This window comes from Eleutherodactylus coqui, chromosome 8 (genome assembly GCF_035609145.1).
Source record: "Eleutherodactylus coqui strain aEleCoq1 chromosome 8, aEleCoq1.hap1, whole genome shotgun sequence".
Classification (NCBI taxonomy): Eukaryota; Metazoa; Chordata; class Amphibia; order Anura; family Eleutherodactylidae; genus Eleutherodactylus; species Eleutherodactylus coqui.
The window spans coordinates 55,336,666-55,356,712 of record NC_089844.1 but is presented as its reverse complement, the minus strand read 5'-3'; the positions used below and the strand labels follow the sequence as shown (position 1 = coordinate 55,356,712).

The following is a 20,047-nucleotide window of genomic DNA, read 5'->3' as shown; positions in this document are numbered from 1 at the left end:
CTGGCTGGATGTATCATACTGAGTGTTCTTGTTGCCCATAGAAGAGTTCAAAGTTCAGTTTTCATTTGATAACAGCCTGTTTACCATGATAGCTATGATGCATGTAGACTATTGTATCATTTGATAACATGCACATAATTCTATTAAAGTGGTTGGCCACTTTATAAGAAGAGTTCCTTAAAAGCCTAAATAGTTAAAACGGGGAACGTACAGTACAACGGTCTTTATACTGTACCACAGCTCTGCAATTAAAGACACTTTGCTGCCATTCGATGGCCTATTTAAATATTGAAGACCAGCAGTCTCCACAACCAGAGGACGTAAGATCTCTGCCCAAGAGGATTTACTCATAGGGTTTCCCAACCAGGATTCTCCAGAGCCCTATGATGTTTTGCAAACCTGGTTTGGAATTGCCCTGAAGACCTGTCACTTTCACAGTAGGCATAGCCATAGACTAATGTCATCCTTCTCAAAGATGTTTGCAGATCAATAAACAAATCTAGACCAGGATATACGGTAGCACTGTGTAAGAATTCAGGAAGCTCCCCTTACTCTAACCTTTCAGGGGTTTCCCCTGATAATACGGTTGTGAATCACTGATATACATCGCATTTCACGTCCACATGCAACATAAACTTGGTTGCTCTCAAGAGGTATGCCTTGCTGATTCCCATTTAGTTATTTTACTAGTTCTCTTTGTCTGGACCCATAAATCACTCCATGAAACTGTTAAAAGCCTTATAGAACGCAGTAAATTAAGCAGCTTCTCAATATGTGTTGTGCTATGTTTCAGGACATAACTAAAAAAAACTGTTCAATTATGGCAACTGTATAAATGTGTCATGAATACATCCAAAAGAACATGGAAAGAAATACCATAATTGTACAGAAAATGTCTTGAAGCCTATTAAATAATGTACAGCAAATTAATAAGTAACTGTTCAATGTCTGCAAAACCATTACTTTTTGCTCCCTCCGGCCCATGATTTTTGTTTTTAAATGTTAATTTCACTCCAAATTCCCCCGCTTTATTTTATTCTTTTCGGTTGGCTTTTGTTTTTCTCTATTTCCTTTCTCATGTCTGCATCCTCTACATATTTAACTTAAGAAAACCTGCAATCAGACATGAGTCTGGTCTGTAGCTAAAGCATAGTGTTCAGTTTGAGACCCCTGTGAATCCCAAACAACGAAAGCAGATGCTGATTTAATCCTCCGTATGAAAGGATTCCATCAAAAAATCTATGGAGGCATTAAATCAAGTCCTTTTATTTATAAATTTACTTCTCATAAGACGGGCAGGAACTACTGACAGTACAGATGGCTTCAACTTTCTAGTGATCAATTATCATGGGTTTTATAGAAAAAAACATGGCGATGTACAGATGACCCCAAGTAAATCAATTAACATTAATCATTCAGAGCCTTTGCATTTCAACTTTCCTATAAACAGATGGAAACCAGGGTACTTTATTTTCTACACTACATAGGTGCAGTATTATTAAAGCTATGTCTGACTACAGAAAGTACCCAATCAGACTGTTTATACAGATTTATAATTAAATCTCCCCAATAGACCACCATTTCAAAAAAAAAAAAACAGATCTAAACCACATTTTTTGTGCCAAAATTTTCAGTTCCTTTGCCCCTCATTGTGTGAGAAGACTTTCCTTAGAAGACCATTTTCAACTACAATTTAGCTTGGTCCTCTTGTAGATACTTAGCTGTATATGGTGCTTCTAAGTGAATACATTTTCCTTTATATCTGTTTGGATAGTAATTTTTGGGCATGATATCTATTTCTGTAACTCAGACCCACTCATCTTTGACCCATGATGACTGGCCTCTGGTGTTGGCTGTCTAGTAAGGTCAGTCATCAGCTGGTACGTAACATTTGACTTCTAAGAGTTCTCTGCTCACCTTACCAGAAATGTCAATTTGTAGGTTCTGTAAATCCAACAAAATGTGGTTGTCCATTTGCACTGAAGATGTCTGCTTGTCAACTCCTGCTGGAAATCACCACTTTCTTAAGGGAAACCTTCCCATGTCTGCCAAGGCCTAGGGCTGAACCTCTTGCGGTATGTGAATAAAAAAATCTAATGTAATGTTTCTGAGGTTATTCGTATTTATTATTTTATTTTATGTTATGCATAGAGTTATGTTTAGAGATGAGCGAGCATGCTCGTTAAGGACAATTACTCGATCAAGGATTGCCCTTAGCGAGTACCTGCCCGCTCGGAAGAAAAGATTCGTCTGCCGGCGGCAGGCGGGGAGCGGCTGGGGAGAGCGGGGAGGAACGGGGGGGAGATCTCGCTCTCCCCCCGCTTCCCCCTGCTCACTGCCGCAACTTACCTGTCACCTGCGCCGGCAGCCGAACCTTTTCTTCCGAGCGGGAAGATACTCGCTAAGGACAATGCTCGATTGAGCAATTGTCCTTGGCGAGTATGCTCGCTCATCTCTAGTTATGTTGCAAGTGCATTAGCTGTTTCTTTATATATAAGACACCTTAATTGGTCAAATAACACCTATGGATTTATAAAAAGGTTAACCCAACTCTCCTGAAAAGTACCATGACAGAGAAGCTTTAAAAATATTTAAATGGGAAACTTAACAATTTCCTGTCTACCACTGTAAGGATCTTGAGACCTGCCGGCTACGCTTGGATCCGGAGATGGATCGGCATCGGTATGAAAGGAAGATCAGCTTTGCTGGTATCTTGGATGAGAATGAAGATACTAAAGATTCTCTACACAGCAGCAGCCACACCTTGAAATCAGACACAGGGTGTGAGGAGAAGAAAGGTATGAAATTATTAGACCAAGTGATACAGCGTGAGTGTCGTTTTTTTTGTGTCTCAATGTAAATTTTTGTTTTATTCTTCTCAATGGAGATTTGGACACAGAAGATATTCATTTAGTTCCAAAAATTGGTCAAAACACCAGTAAAATGTAAAATTCTAAATAGTGATATCATCGGTCATTGTTTATTAAATTAATTGTTAACTCTTAATAGGATTTTGCATTTTTTTTACCTACATGTTGTACATAAATAATATTTAGCACTTTTCCTTTCCATAATATGTGATGTTAATATCATTCCTATTTTAAATCTTTGCCTACATTGATATGTTTGCCCTATCCAGCTCTTACTTGGTTTCATTTCATGCAAGTATTATTGTACCAAAGTAGGTTGACTAATTTTCCCGTGTTGACACATACCAAATATAACCACCTTTTTCTTGTCATTAAAAATTAACTTCTTCCATTAAGACCAGTTATACATGACTGTTGCCCAACCACCCCCCCTCCCCACCACCAATCCCCATGGTAACATCCAAAATGTAATTTTCCTTTAAAAGTATTTTTAAAATTAGAATGGGGTTATGATGGTTTTACTTCACCATCAATAATCTGTGATACAGAGAAGTCTTCAAAAACCAAGAATAGTTCAACAGGACCATAGTGCAGTGAAAATAATAGAAATGCTAGAAAATAAGTGTCAGAAGAAGACCATATAATTGGGTCTACTACAAAAAGTGCTTGACTTTTGTTTCGTTTTATCAGCTAGTCCTCTGTTCTATGTTTATCCTTGAAACCTCTGTCAGAGGATGTGGTATACAATTGCAGTGCAGGTGATCTGATTCTATTTATGTGGATAATTAGGAAGTGACTTAGTTACTTAATAGTTATGACCTGGCTCAATATCAGAGTAAGACTGTGTTCACTAAAGTCCCATTTGTATGGCTTGATTATTGAGCATGGATCTTCATTCGACTGATTGTTGGTCCATGTAAAAGAGACAATGAGCTAGCAAATGCTACGATCTCTAATGGCCATTTGTCCCCATAGAAGCGATTCTTGGCCCATGTACAAGAAAAGTAAGCGAGCACTGATCTACATGCTTGGCAATTGGAGCTTCTTACATTACGCCAAGAATCGGCCACCTGTGAAAGGACCCTTAGGTCCTTTTACACCAATAGTTTTTATGATTGGCGCTTTTTTTTACCTTGCCTTCACACAGCTTGATTCAGATTCAAGTGAAGACAAACCATTGCTCATACGATTGTTTGTACCCCATTTGGCCCATAAATATATGATTTAATAGCTGTCAGTTAGTCACCTTTGGTTTGTACACTATAGGTCTCAAAGCCAACAAGTTTTATCTTTTCTTTTGCAATGTAAAACCATTGCAATTCCATGATTGACAGAACCAAGATCTTCAGTTAGTGATCGTAAAACAGATTCTACTTCAAAGTATTGTTTGGGTACTCCTCCACAGTACTATTTTTTGGCATGTCAAATATTATAAGGCTGGGTTCACACTTGGCGTATTCCCGTCGGAAATCTCGCGGTTTGGCCGCAGCAAATACCGCGAGATTTCCGCCGGGAGAACCGCCGCGGTTTAAGCCGCGGCGGCTTTGAAGCGGCCCGGCCGCTTGCTTTTCCGTTGCGGCCGGCTCTCCCATAGAGGAGAGCGCGGCCGCGATGTAAATAAACAAAAAAAGAAAAGTAAATAGACATGTTGCTTCTTTTGAAACCGCGGCTGCGGCCGCCGCAGCCGCGGTTTCAACCGGATTTACCGCAGCGGATTAGCCGTCCCGTGTGGACGAGGTTTCTGAGAAATCTCGTCCACATGGCTGGCTAATCCCGAGATTAGCGGCCGCAGGTGGTTTTGCCGCGGGCAAATCTGCTGCAGCAGAACCGCGGCAAATCCGCCCTGTGTGAACCTGGGCTAAGTATAATAATAGGCATTGCATTACAGAGCTGTTGCTAGTGTTAAAAAGGGTGTGAGAATACAATCTGATGGGACAGTGGGTCTCCTGTAAATGCGTCAAAGTATAAGCTGTCTGAACAAATGTAATATCCATCAGTGAAGATTATGTCCCACAGCGGATCATGTTTGTAGTCTTCTAGCATGTAATAATCTCTTAAACTGTAGATTGAGAAAGTTTGAAGATTAGATAAATCTATTCATAAAGGGTAATTATAGGCAATGATGAAATGGTGGTGGACTAAAGGTAATAAACGTTTCTTATAAACGTTCACTATAGCTGTAATTTGAATTGCTTTTATGGGTTTTTCCAACATTTGCAGTTATCCTTATAATTGGTCACAGTGTATAACACTTGAATCAGCCCCCAGGACTCTCACTGATCTACAGAATGAAGGGGCAGTGGTGGCTTTTACTACAGAACCTGGCACAACATCAATATGAGGGTTACTCTGTCTGAAGCTTCTGCTCAGCCAATTAGAGTAAATGCCCTGAACAGTACAGAACAGCATCATGAGGCACAGTCACATTTGTACAGACATTGATGTGAGTTTGTAGGGAATAGTGATACTGCCGCTTTATCATGCAGATTGGTGGCGGTCCTGAGGGGGACACCCTCATGGATCACACGCACATAACCTACCCTAAAAATAGCCTATACATTGAAAACAGCAGAATAGCCCCATAAAAGGTTGTCTAGATTCAGTCAACTTCTTCGCAAATGCTTTTTTAGAGCATCTTTACCTGTTGGGGAGCCTCCATCTTTTACTATAGTGTAAACAATGATTAAGGCTACTGTATACTCCAAAACTAGTTTAAGGCTATGTTCACCTCCGTGTTAGAAATCTCCATGAGGAGGTTCCATCTGCATAAAATTCCGTAGAAAAAGATCCTGCATTAAGGACTTTTGCATCCAGTAAAATGCTGGACAGCTGAACGGAAGCCAAACTGACCACGTTCTAGTCAATGGTGTCGGTTTAGTGCCGTTCGGTCATAAGATGGATCCTTTTGGCCAAGGGATTCCCCTTTCCTGCTCCCATAACAGAGCAGGAAAACGAAACCCCAAACACAGGGGTGAACATAGCCTTTGCTAGATTAAAATTGTGCTCTAGTTGTACACCTTTCCTTTACTGTGTATTTGAGTGGTGTAAAGCTTTCTGTTATGAAAAAACAGCTTCTCACAGATTCCATTGCTTGTAAAATTGGTTAACATCATTGCCAACCTCTCTGGCCTCCAAATACTGTACAATGTAGTTAAAGTGAATTGTCTAAAGTTTTGTTTTGTCAACCATTATAAACAATCTGTGTTTATCATTAATGGCTAATAAATGAGATGTGAGCGGAGGTCAGAGTACGTCCAGTACATATAAATATGTTTTGTGCCACCTTTTGTCCATTTTAGGTGAGTGGTGTCTTTTTGTTTTTATTCTGTGGTGCCGTCTTCAACAGACCCTTTTTTTTTTGGAATATCTTTTTTACTGTTTGCATATCTCATTGCAATACGTGTGATAGAGGCTGATTCTGTAAATTTTTTTTAGTCCTTAAATAGTTTTTCTGAAACAAGGCACAAAAAGTTTACCGAGCAGCTGATAATTGCATGTAAAGTTTATACAGCACAGATACACGTCCTTTCATCAAACTCCATCATTTAATTACTGTAGCATGCTATACGCTAATATAGTATAGAACAATGTATATAACTATGCAGTACATAAAAATCTTTATATGTTGACAGAAAGATATTCATTTTTTTATGTACTGATCAGGAACATAGTTTATGTTATATATCTTGTATAGTAATTTTAATTATATTACTTTAACATATCCTAATTGTATAATACAGAATGATTTGTTTGTTCTTGTTTGTGAATATAACCCGTTTCTTCTAACAGTAGATTTTGTATATAAAATATTCCTTAAAGAGCATCTGCCGCCATATCTTACATTTGATAATAGAATTTTCAGGAAATTTTATTTAGATATAAGTTAGTCTAATGGGTATTAGAATCTCTTGATAACCAGTTATGTTCGCTGTGAATGTTAGGTCACTGAGACAGGACGATTAGCTGAGAACAGCAAGGAATAAATTACTCATGAGTTATCAAATAATCTTGAAAGCAACTCTCCAGTTTTGGGACAATATTGAGTCCCGGGAAAGGAAGGGTAGGAGGTATATTACCTGCAGTTGTTTTCTGCTATGCCTCCTATCCATCCATTTTAGCCCTATTTTTGGACATCCAAAATCGGTATAGTAATTTTCTAACTACTTAATACACACTGTGCATCTGTTACTGTATACTACCCTTGATACGCCAGCCCGGGTGCCCTAGATCTCACCCACAACCCCTGTCCCTGCCTACTTGCCTCCACTCCTGGCTAACCCCAGGTGGGCAACTGGGCAGCGATCCCTACTCTCACTAGGGACCGAAAAAAGGAACGCTGGCGTACCTGGATGGAAAGGGTGGAATACTGACAGAAAAGGCAGATGTAAATAACTAACACGAACAATACTAAGCAGAACTGAGGCAGATGGAAAAACCTGGCGGATAATAGCAAGGGATAGCAGACAAGATGACAGAGCCAGGAGACCAACAGAGGAAGACTAGCTAGCACACTGAGGGAAAACAATAACTGGCAGTGATTGCCAGTCTCTGCCTGACCTTTAAACAAAAGCCTCCTTCCAGGGTCGGAGAGAGGGAGGCAGCCAACTCCCAACAAACTATACTAAAAGGGAGCTTGTGCACAGCAGCTGAACTCTCAGGTGCGCACGGTGCCGCACGCCACCCACGCTGGACAGGCACCCGCGCCCCCGGCAGCTGGACAACAAGCCGGGGAGACGCGCCCCGACTGCGGGACCCCGCACACTGCCACCCTGGGAGGACCAGCAACCACCACATGATAACAGCATCGCTCTCCGATTGGCTATAGCTGATCACTCAAGTAGCCCAGGCCAATCAGAGAGCAAGGATAGTGCAATAGTAGTCTAATACTACCAGTATACTGTGGCGATTAGGTGTTACTATGGACTTGATTGGGGCTCTGGGTTCCTCCCGGGTCTTAAACGCAGATTTAAGAGCAACAAAATAAAACCCTACTCCCCTTACATGGGTTGTATGAAAATTGTGCTGGTCATGTTGAACAGCTGAAAACAGGACCAAGAACTGGTGGATCAAAGAGATGGTAGAAAAGAACAACTACAGATAATATACCCCCTCCTTCTCCTGTCCTGGGGCAGAATTTTGTCCCAAAACGTGAGGGTCACTTTCATATACAACCTGAACATTATTTCACAAAACATTGCCAAGTATGATTTTAATCTGGTGTGTAAGACAGGCAGGTTTCTTATAAAACAAAGAGTCCTTATGAACTCAAAGAGTCCAGAGACAAGCTCACAGAGATAGCCCACCACAGTCTGTGGGTTCACCTGGTAATCCAGTACCAGGAAAAACAACACACGGTAGTCCATCCTGAGCACTCTAACATGAGGAAAATAGTTCTTAAGATCTGAAGGAAGGAAAGCAAGGGTCACCATGTCTAACAGTTTTCAGGTCACATACGGGACTCCCCACTGTAGACCGGGTTCATGATGTCTTCATCACTGCTGCTCCAAGGAACACCAAAGACGCTTAAGCTTCCCTTGATGGTGGGCAACAGAAAATCACTACTCTTCCTCACTGTGGCCACAATTTGGCCACAATCTGGCTGCCTCTGTCTCTGACCTCTATGCTAGGGTTACTTATTTAATAAAGCCCCCTACAAAGTGCAATAATGTGGAACCCCTTCCCCTCTCAAAAGGACACATTACATGAACAGGTTGCTTTCTGACTACATTTATAAAATTTAAATGGTTCATAGAAATTAAACAGGAGGTGATACATCATCACATTTACATGAAAGGCCAATCAAGCTCTTAACATGTTGAACAGAAGTGGCCAAACTTTTTCAATTTTAAATCCATGTTTTATGGATCATGAGTTAGGAGAACTACCAGCTGAGCAATGTCAGGTTCACGTGGTGGGTCGAAGGTGCTGCAGAATTTTAGTATACCCATATTTTAGATGCCAACGTTCCTTCATAATATTAATAGCAGTCCAATTAGTTGCTGACAGCACTTGCTCTATACCTGGAGCTTCTTCATACATGGCCATGCTGCTGCTTCTCTCTGCCATGTTCTGTGCTACAGTGTACTACACAGTATATTAGCTATTACATAGTATATAAGACTCACACCAAATCATCACACAAGACTTACAAGTGCCTATATGATTCTCAATGAACAACTCACTAGAAAATGATAATGGCAGTACATTGAAACACAAACCTACGAGGCACTAGTTTTGACACTTGCGTTGAAGACAGCAGGAGGACAGCCTGGTAGACTAAAAGGAAGATGTACTGGTGTCCACTTTGAGATCTTCCAGTCGACCACAATCTATTGTATTTTCCGCTTTACAAGACGTACCAGACGATACGCTTTTGAAGGGGAAAATAGGGAAAAAATATTTTGAACTCACCCAGGGATAGTGCAAGGGATAGATCCGGGCAATGAAGCAGAAGTTGCAACAGAGGTCTGACATACCAGAGCTCCCTGTTACAGCGGCGCTTGTTCGGCAGGAGGAAGGGAAGAAGCCGATTGGTGGAGGTGGGGAAGTAGCAGTAGTTCCCATCGGCGCTTACAACCAATTAGCGGCACGTATGGGCGGCAGTGGGGAGCAGAGAGAACTGGTTGCACATTTGTTCGCACAAATGCGAGTGTGTTTCCTTGACCGTGATTTAGTTAGCGTGATCGCGTTTTTAAACTCACGATCGCATGAACAAATGTCGATGCGCCGATTTTCGGCACATTCGCTTTATAAGACGAAGCGACTTTTTACCCCTACTTTGGGGAGAAGAAAAGTGCATCTTATAAAGCGAAAAATACTGTACTTTTCGGCCATCACTAATATACTAAATCTACAGAATCTGCTAACAATAAGATGCCTAGAGTAGGCAAATACTTATTTCATAATTATATTGTGCCTAAAAGGATTTGATGAGGAGAAGCGCTAATAAATATTTATAAGCAGCCATTTCAAAAATACATTGGAAATTCAGAAGCGTGACAATATCAGTTGTATGAAGAGTATCATTCCCCAGTAGTGCAATATATGTTTATTCATCATTCTAAAATGAGTGGCCCTAACAGACACAAGAAAGCATTTTGTTGACAGATGCTCTTTAATTATTGTGATCATGCAAATTGCAATTTATAGAAGTTATTTCTAAGCATTTATGGTCGCCAATCCTTGGCTTCTTTGTCTGTCAATTAATGCTCCATTTATAATGTTATATCCGAGTTTGGTGGAAGGATATTGATGGTATAAACGGCAATGTGATATACTGTACATGTGCGTGTATAATTTATAAAGAAGGAGAACCAATTCAAATGCTATATCTGATGCAGACCTACAGAAAAATAAAATGAAACATTTTTATGCCCATGTGTTCCTCTAAAATTAATAGAAAGTGTAAGTTCAAATACCAGCTCACATCAGGAAATTACAGTAAAATAAATGGTAATACTGGACCTTATATACATATGAGCTTATATAAATATATCATTTTGAATAAAACGTTTATACATAAACCTATGTGTTAACAACTTTAAAGCCAAATACATTTTAAAAAAAACTTTACAAATATTACAAAACAATACACTCTTTGTCAAAAAAATCAAGCACCTAGAAGAAATTGTCGTTTTGCTGCAAAACTCTGCATGCAGTTACATCTCAGCAGATATACCAATGATTAGAGTTGTGGTGTGATTAGATGAACAGTCTTGCCACCTGAGGCCCTAAATGTAGTTCCACCCTTGGCCTATAAAAGGACTCTCAGAGACTATTTGTGTGTAGTGGACCTCTTTTTCCATTTGTGTAGAGATTGTTGACCACTTGACATGCCTCTAAGATGCAATTGAAGAGATTTCACCCAGTTAACAAAGTTTGAGAGGGGGCACATTATTGCAATGCGAAAAACTGAGTGGTTATATCGATGAAATGTCCACCATCTAGGCAGTTCTGACCAGACTTTACAGGTGTTGGGACCAGTGGATACATTAACCCTTTCCAATCCATTTATTTTTTCTCATCCATTCTCCCCAGCTCCAAATAAATTGGAGCTGGGGAGAATGGATGAGAAAAAATACATTTTCCCTTCACCCTCCTAATCGGACAGAGTTCAGGAGGGTGCAGGTGCTCACTGCGCCATGAGGGGAATGCGGAAGTAATACTTCTGCATTCTCCCTTCTGCCTCCCGGCTCGGCGATCATGTGACAGCTAGGGTCAGCTGGCACACAGCAGTCACATGAGCGCCAGGCGGAATACGGAAGTAATACTTTCGCATGCTCCCACATTCTCCCTTCAGGCTCCCGGCTCGACGTTCATGTGACAGCTAGGGGTCAGGTAACACTGGCGGTCACATGATCGCCGGCCGGAATCTCTCTGCATTACATAGCACTAATTAAGCACTATGTAATGTGTAAAGGAGAAGGCAGAAAGGGTTAAAAACCCTTTCTGCCTTCTTCTCGGGGGTCCCTGATGAGGATCAGTGCAGGAGTGTATCTGCACCCGATGTGTCTGATGATCGGGTGCAGATGCACTCCTGCACTGCAGTGTTGGGCCTGTCCTGACATCGGAGCTGTGGAGGGAAATTATGATGTGGCGGCAGGCCCGACATTGGATTGGAAAGGGTTAAGGCATGCACACAAGGCGACTGGGCTCAGGACGCTTTCGATAGACCACCAGTAGAGAGGATTGTCCTGTCGTCTGGCAAGCATAAGCAGCTCCAATTGCTTAGTTGTTTACCATCCAGAGACAGGTGGCAACATCGTTATAAGCCCCTGTGTCTGTCAGAACCATTTCCAGGTGCTTGACTGCAGTTCATTTGGTCTCACAGTGCCCATTACGTGTACTGCCTTTGATGTGATGCTGGGTGGGTGTCAGTTTGCAGTGGTGTCATGAATGATGAAACTGGACTGCTGCGGAGTGGAACCTGGTTGTCTTCAGGAAAAAATCCAGTTTGGGCACTGATAACAGCTGTGTTAGTGCCTGGAAACCTAGGAGTAATGACCTCAATCTTGCCTTTGCTGTGGAGCGGCAAAATGTCCCCACTACTGGTGTGTTGGTTTAAGTGGCCATCACATACAACAGTCCATCATCCCTAGTAGTGGTACGAGGGACAATGACAGCTCAGAGGTATGTTCAGAACATCCTGCAGCCACATGTGTTCCTCTCATGGCAGGGCTTCCAAGAGGCATTTTCCAGCAGGATAATGCTTGGCCGCACACAGCAAGAGTGTCACAGGAATGTCTCCACACATTTCCAGACTTCCATTGCCTGCCCGGTCACCAAAATTAGGGCCAATAGAACATGTATGGGACCATCTGGGATGCCAACTTCGAGAGCCTATGAGTTTGCACAATCTAGAGGCTCAATTAAGGCATATGTGGACTGATATTCTGCAGGATACCATATGGAACCTGTATGACTTCATGCCTGCCTGCATCACTTCTTGCATTTAACTTGGGGTTGCACCAATATAGTACTAGAGCCCCCTTTCAAGTGTCCAGTTTTTTGCAATAAATTATCCTTTTGCTCTGATACTGTACTCACTTTTATCAATGTTACAATCACACATAGAGATAGTGGTGGCAAAGAAGAAAAAAGGAGGGAAGAGGAGCTACTCCGGTGAAGATCCAGTGAGAAGATTGGTGGATTTATTGTTCCAATGTATAGTTTCTTATTTCCGTATGTGGTGAAGAGGAATAGGTGCAACAAGTTCCAGTTGCTGCCAAATCAGCAACTGTGCAACCTAGATAGGTTGGCCAGTGAGATGATGGGTAGAGAAGAAAAAGACGCTAATCGAGTAACGCGACCTCTTTTAGGAAATTGTGCACATGCTTGGATATTTAGAAGAAAGTGTTGCTTTATTTTGAAAAAAATCAGCATTTTTTTTCAAAATAAGGTAAGGTAACACTTTATTCTGAATATCCAAGCATGTGCACAATTTTCTAAAAGAGGTCGCGCTACTTGATCAGCGTCTTTTTCTTCTCTACCTACATTCACACATAGAAAGCTTCATCTGCTTCCGACAATTCCTTCTAGGTGCTTGATTTTTTTTTTTTTTAGCAATGAGTGTATAATCACATATCATTAATGTTAATATAGACCCTGAAAACCATAATGCCTAAGCCAGCAGTTTCAGAATGTACCTACATCCATCCTTGATCCCTATGTCAGTGTTATAGCAGTTGGATGGTCTGTAATAATTTTGATAATCTCCTCTCACTCATTTTCTGACAATTTTCTGAGGGCATACATAAAAGAGAAAGGACACAATAGTAAAAAATTAAAATAGTGCTGTGTACATACAATAAAATCCATCTATACAGGAACATGAAGGTCTGGCATCAGCTTGATGGCCTCTTTCCATTCGTTGTAGCAGAGAAAGTGGTGTGGAGGCCACTTCTTTCATCTGTATTTGTTAATGTTACTGTGTTTGTGAGGAGGAAGAGACCTGCCCAGAATTATGTTGCCCTTTTTGTACTTAAGGTTGGCTTTACACGAGCATGTGCGTGTGCGTACATAGGTGTGCACCCCTGTATGCGCAAAAACACGCGTGTGTGAAGGTCCGTGCTTTGCCTTCAATGGAGCCAAGGCTGCTGCCAGCAGCTCTATTAAGGGCAATGGTCTGCCAGCACCCCTGAAGTGATTTTCAGTGAAGAGCTTTAAATATAAGCTCTTCCCTGAAAATTATCCCTTTTAGTGTAAAAAAAAAAATAAAAAAATATATATATACTTACCTGTCCACCGCTGCCGTGTTCCCCGTGGGGATGAAGAAAACATCTGCCACCTGCAGCAGATGTTTTCTTCATCCCCGCAGTGAATAAAGAATTCCCTGCATGAAGAAGGCTTACTTAAGCCGAAACATCGCTGTCTGTGGGTGATGGGTAAATAAATAACCATTGGATTTTCCATTGCATCCTGAAGTGCTGCCGGATCTCTTTCTTATAAAGAATTCCCTGTTGCACCTGTGACAGATGCGACAAAGGAGTTCTTCATCCCCATGGGGAATAAAGAATTCCCTAGCACAGCTGTCACAGGTGACAGCTGCGCTAGAGGATCCAGCTGCCGCACCCATTAATTCTTTTTCAGGAAAGGGCTTTAAATATAAACCCTTCCCTGAAAAAAAAGCCAAACTGGTGTAAAAAATAAAACATACTCACCTTTCTTCAGCCGCCGGGGCTCAACCGCGTCCTGTCTCCGCTGCCCCCATCTCTGCACTGACTGAATGACAGGCGAGAGCTGCCTGTGATTGTCTGAGTGCCTCAGCCAATCAGAAGCAGCTCTTTCAGCAGGAGGGGATCTTAATTCCCTGCCTGCTGAAAGACCTTCAGTGCAGAAGCCGGGGACAGCGGAGACAGGACACAGCTGAGCCTCGGCAGCTGAAGAAAGGCGAGTATGATTTTGGTGTTTTTTTTCACCAGTTTGGCTTGTTTTTCCGGGAAGGGTTTATATTTAAAGCCCTTCCCGGAAAAACAATTAAGCAGTGCGGGCAGTTGGATCCTCTAGCGCAGCGGTCATCTGGGACAGCTGCGCTAGGAAATTCTTTATTCCCCGCGGGGATGAAGAACTCCTTTGCCACATCTGTGACAGATGCAGTAGGGAATTTTTAATTCCCTGCGGGAATGAAGAAAGCATCTGCTGGATGTGGCAGATATGTTTTTCATCCCCGCGGCAGACAGGTAAATTTTATATATATATATATATATATATATAGATAGATAGATAGAGAGAGAGAGATATATAGATATATTTTTTTTGCACTAAAAAGGATGATTTTCAGGGAAGAGCTTATATTTAAAGTGCTTCCTTGAAAATCACTTTAGGGGTGCCGGCAGACCATTGCCCTCAATGGAGCCACCGGCAGCAGCCGCGGCTCCATTGAAGGCAATGCATGCATTCCCTATGGTGCACGCATGTCCTATCTTTGCAGGTGCACGCCTGTACAACACTGACATGTGAACACACCATAGGGAATGCATTGGTCGTAAAAGATCCGTGTTTTTGTGTGTGCATATGCACACACATAAACATGCTCGTGTGAAGGTACCCTGAAGCTGGACATCTACACAGTGTCCATTGCAGCCTATTTGGCAAGTGCATATAATAAATTTCATTACAGAACTGTACAGCACTGAGTAGCAATAGAAACTTTTATACAAATCTTCAAATATAAGCCAACACCTTAAAAAATATTCCCAATGACACTGGCATCATGCATTTTTGCATAGTGGATATGATGGATCTGTTTTGGAATCCAGTAGATCCCATTGACATGTAGTCTTGCAGTGGGTCCGTTAAGTCTAATTTTTTTTAAAACCAGACAGAATTGTGCTGCAGAATAGGCTATTCTGCGCAATAGAGCTAACCTGACATAGCGGAACCATGATTCCAGTGCAGACAGCAGAGAAGAATGTTGCCTTACATATTATCCATCCTACGTAGAAAAAATAGGTTTTATAGAAAGCCACAAGTTTCGACTTAAGATGTCAGCAATATCAATACTCAGTGTTTTAATACTATTAAATAGCACAAAGATATAGTTCTGCTCATGGAAAAGCAAATTATAATGACACAGTTTACCTTATTTTGGTACACGTCTGTACTTCAAAGTCTGCTTTGTTATCATTTTTTTCCTTTTATAGACATTGTGAGTATTACTTTGTACAGCTTTTATCCAATTAATTTTCTCCTAATATCTCAGTGAAAAGAGATCAGATTAAAAATGTGTGTAAGAAATATAAAAATCTAAAAAGATGTATTAAAACCATCAGAGAAGAGGGAAAAAATTCCTCTTGTGTTCTTTCAATGCAGTTCCCAGCAGGAAGATCAGGATAGGAGGCTCCCGCCTGCTCCAGATTAAAGGAACCCGCAGTTTCCGGGTGAAGAAGGGGGGCTCCCTGTCCAGCATTCGCCGGGCCGGCAGCCTAAAGAGCACCAAATTAACACGGCAGGACTCAGGGTCCGAGAATGAGGACATCCAGCTGTCACATAGCAGAGACACTGTTACTGACATAGGTAACTCAGAGAAACAATTTTAAGGGGAGGCATGGCAGAGGGGAGACCAATACCTCTGCTAAGATTCAATTAAGACCAAGCAAGCTGCAGCTCCCATTCTCACTTAATGTGGATTCTATATTTTTGAAAGACCGCAAATATGTATTACATGATATATTCTAATTAATATTGCCCTTTTTGTAGTAATTGAAGACAAGTATCTTAGATCCATAGACCAAGACACGTTCCTACATTTTCACTTGTTATCATCACAGACTAAATACAAGCTAAAGACATCTATAATTGGTGGGAGGCAGCCTGGATAACAACAAATGTATATTTTTTGGTTTGCTTCTATAAGTAAATATCAGTATTACAATTTTTTTATAAGCATCTATGTAGCACTCCATGACCAGCACAACTAAGTTGAGACTGCTTTCTACAACTAAACCCTATACAATGATATACAAATAAATGTCTACAATTTTACATGCTTTTCTCCTAAATCTGGAGATTTTTTTTTAGTACATACAACAGTTCTCCAACATAGATTATTGCAGATCAATTGTATGGTTTGCAGCATCTTTGAGATGCAGGGAATTCGTTCTCCATTTTTGTCCCATCCCCCTGAATAAAGGGGACATGTGCCAATAGATGTGCTTGTCTTTGCCACCCCAGCTAGTAATTAGAGGGGGTGGGAGTTGGGTTGATGTGTTGTGTCGCTGTGTCGTGAAACCATCTGTGCATGGCTGGGCCTTTAGTTAAACATTGAAGACCTATGAAATGTTTTGGTTATATAATGGCTTATGGCTTGTTTAATGTTTGTTTTTGAGAAGAAGGGAGCCCTTGGAGCACTAGTGAGCCCAGTATTGAGCCTGACGGAAGCACAGAAGAAAGCTACCACCGTAATATGTCTTGGTTGCATGTAAGTAGTCTGTAATATGTATTAATGAGGTTTGGAAGAAGTCTACATTAGGTACATGGATATGTAAGAAAAATATAGTTTGAAGGAATTCTCAAAAATACCCTCTTGTAATTTTCAGGCTTACTAGTTCTTTGTATGCCCCCAGTACCTCAACTGTTCTTTATATGGTACAGAACAAAAAGCCAAAACTGAGCTTCTTCCTCAAAAAAACAAATGTTCCTGACTCTATGTGCATTTAGGCCCCGGTGAAAATCTAGGCCTCATAGTAGCTGCTATTACTGCTCTTAGTACAGTTACAATGGTGAACACAGAAATAGAAATATAGTAGCAGTCAAAAGTTTGGATACACCTCTTCATTCCATAATTTTTCCTGTTTTTTTTCCCATTTTCTACATTGCAGACTCACATTGAAGACATGAAAACTAGGAAGGAACACATATGGAATTAAATAGTAAACCAAAAACTGTTAACAAAACTAGAATGTGTTTCATATTTTGGATACTTCAATGTAGCCAACTTTTGCTTTGACAGCTTTGCACAACATTTGACATTCTTTCAATGGACTTCATAGGATATTCACTTGGAATGGTTTTCCACCAGTCTTGAAGGTTTTCCGAGAGGTGCTGAGCACTTGTTGGCTGCTTTTCCTTCACTCTGAAGTCCAAATCATGCCAAACCATTTCAATTGGGTGTAGGTTGGGTGATTGTGTAGGGCATCTGATGCAGCACTCCATCACTCTCCTCCTTGGCCAAATAGCTGTTCCATAACCTTGAGGTATATTTAGTTTCAGTGACCTATTGAAAAACAAATGATGATCCCATTAAGCATGAACCACATGGGATGGCATGTTGCTGCAGAATGCTGTGGTAGCCATGCTGATTAAATGTGCCTTGAATTTTGAATAAATTGCGAACAGTGTAGCAGCAAAACACTGCCACACCATCAAACCACCTCCCCCATGCTGAACAGTGGTAACTACACATATAGAAACCATCTGCTCACCTTTTCTGCATCTCAGAAAGACATGGTCGTTGAAACAAAAAACATCAAATTTTGTTTCATCAGACCAAAGTACAGCTCTCCACTGGTCTAATGTACATTCCTTGAGTTTCTTGGCCCAAGAAATTCTCATTATCGATGTTCCTCAGTAGTAGCTTCTTTGCAACTATCTAACTAAAAAGGCCTGATTCTCCTCTGAACAGCTGATGTTGAAATGTGTCTGGTAATTGATCTCTGTGAGGCATTTATATAGGCCCTAATCTGAGATGCTGTTAATTTGTGGTTTCTGAGGCTGGTACCTCTAATGCACTTATTCTCTTGCAGCAGAGGTAACTCTCGGTCTTCGTTTCCTGGGGCAGTCCTCATAAGAACATCATAGTATTTGATGGTTTACATGACTTCATTTTAGGATACCCTCAAAGTTCTTGAAATTAACTCAGGGCATATCTGTTAATTGAAAACCATTCCAGGTGACTACCTTATGAACTTGATTGAGAGAATGCCAAGAATTTAAAAAGCTGTCATCAAAGCAAAAGAGGGCTACTTTAACCCCTTAGTGACGGAGCTTTTTTGCTTTTTTCCATTTTTGTTTTTTCCTACTCCCTTTTAAAAAATCGTAGCTCCTTAATTTATCCATCGACGTCGCTGTATGTGGGCTTGTTTTTTGCGGGATGACTTGTATTTTTCAATAGCACTATTTATTGTACCATATAATTTACTGAAAAACTTTTTAAAAATTCTTAGCGGAGAGAAATGGAAAAAAAACGACATTCCACCATCTTTCGGTGCGTCCTGTTTCTACAGCACACAAATTGCAACAAAAACAACCTGATATTTTTATTCTATGGGTCAGTACGATTGCTACGATACCAAACTTGTATAGTATTTTTATTTTTTTTCTTAAGATATTTAATTTTTTTCAATTATTTTCTGCGGTCATTTTGTGCGCGCAATACCTTTTTTATTTTTTCGTCGACGTAGTTGAGCAAGGGCTCATTTTTTGCAGGATGTCCTGAAGTTTCCGATAGTATCAATTTGGAATACATACGACTTTTTGATCGCTTTTTATTGCGTTTTTTCTGGGAGACAGGGTAACTAAAAAAGTGTATTTCTGGCGTTCTTTATTTTTTTTTTCAGACGACGTTCACCGTGCAGAAAAAATAATGCACTACTTTGATAGATCGGAGTTTTACGGACGCGGCGATATCAAATACATATTTTTATTTTATGATTTTGATTTTTTAATAATGGATATGGCAAAAGGAGGGTGATTTAAACTTTTATAACTTTTTTTTATTTAACAATTAAAAAAACTTTATTGATTATTTTTTTACATTACTTTGAAGTCCCCCTGGGGGACTTTAACATGCGATGCTTTGATCGCTCCTGCAGTATGACGTAATGCTATAGCATTACGTCATACTGCTTTTTTACAGGCAGTCCTTCAAGCCACCCTGTGTGGATGGCTTGATAGGCAGTCTGCTAAGGCAGCCCTGGGACCATTCATTAGACCCCCGGCTGCCATGACACCTGCACGGCTCCCCCGATCTCACCGTGGGGGGGCCGTGCGGGACCCCCGGGATTTAAATGCCGCTGTCAGAATTGACAGCGGCATTTAAAGGGTTAATAGCCGCAATCGGCCGAGCGCAGCTATTGCTCGCGGGTGTCAGCTGTAATAAACAGCTGATGCCCGCGCTGTATGGAGGGAGATAGCGCCGCTACCTCCCTCCATACACGTCCTGCAACAGCAGGACGTAGTTTTACGATAGGGCCGTCACTAAGGGGTTAAAGAATATAAAATATTTTGGTGTAACCATTTTTTGTTTACTACTTAATTCCATATGTGTTCCTTCATAGTTTTTATGTCTTCAATATGAATCTACAATGTAGAACATAAAATTGAAAAAAAACATGAAATGAAAAGGTGTGCCCACACCTTTGACTGGTACTGTAGGTGAAGGTTTGCAAAGATAAGTAACGATGACAAAGGAACATGCTGAGGACATTTGAGTAAAGTTTTATTAATTTAACTATTATTTAATATTACCAGGTTATGATTCTGCTATGCAACCAACAAAGTTTCATTTGCACCCATGTGGATTACTGCCACCCACACTGCTATCTACACCACAGTCGTTCATGTGCTCGGTTGGTAAGAGCCATTAAATTGCTCTATGGAGATACTGTGGATTCACTCAAGGAGGACAACTTGGGTATTGGCTCTGGTCTTAGAGGCAAAAAAGTAAAAGAGGTTTGTTT

General features: G+C 40.9%; 1 protein-coding gene across 3 annotated transcripts in view; it reads left to right on the top strand.

Moving 5' to 3' along the window:
• UNC80 (unc-80 homolog, NALCN channel complex subunit) overlaps positions 1-20,047 on the top strand; it is a 207,461-nt gene that overhangs the window by 72,920 nt on the left and 114,494 nt on the right. For 2 of the 3 annotated variants that reach the window (XM_066575641.1, XM_066575640.1), the window contains 4 exons: positions 1,942-2,075; positions 2,633-2,798; positions 16,700-16,788; positions 19,839-20,039. In XM_066575641.1, coding sequence (XP_066431738.1) covers positions 1,942-2,075; positions 2,633-2,798; positions 16,700-16,788; positions 19,839-20,039 — 590 coding nt within the window. Of the gene's footprint in view, positions 1-1,941; positions 2,076-2,632; positions 2,799-15,680; positions 15,885-16,699; positions 16,789-19,838; positions 20,040-20,047 lie in introns of all 3 variants that reach the window. The other variant, XM_066575639.1, reaches the window with a different exon arrangement.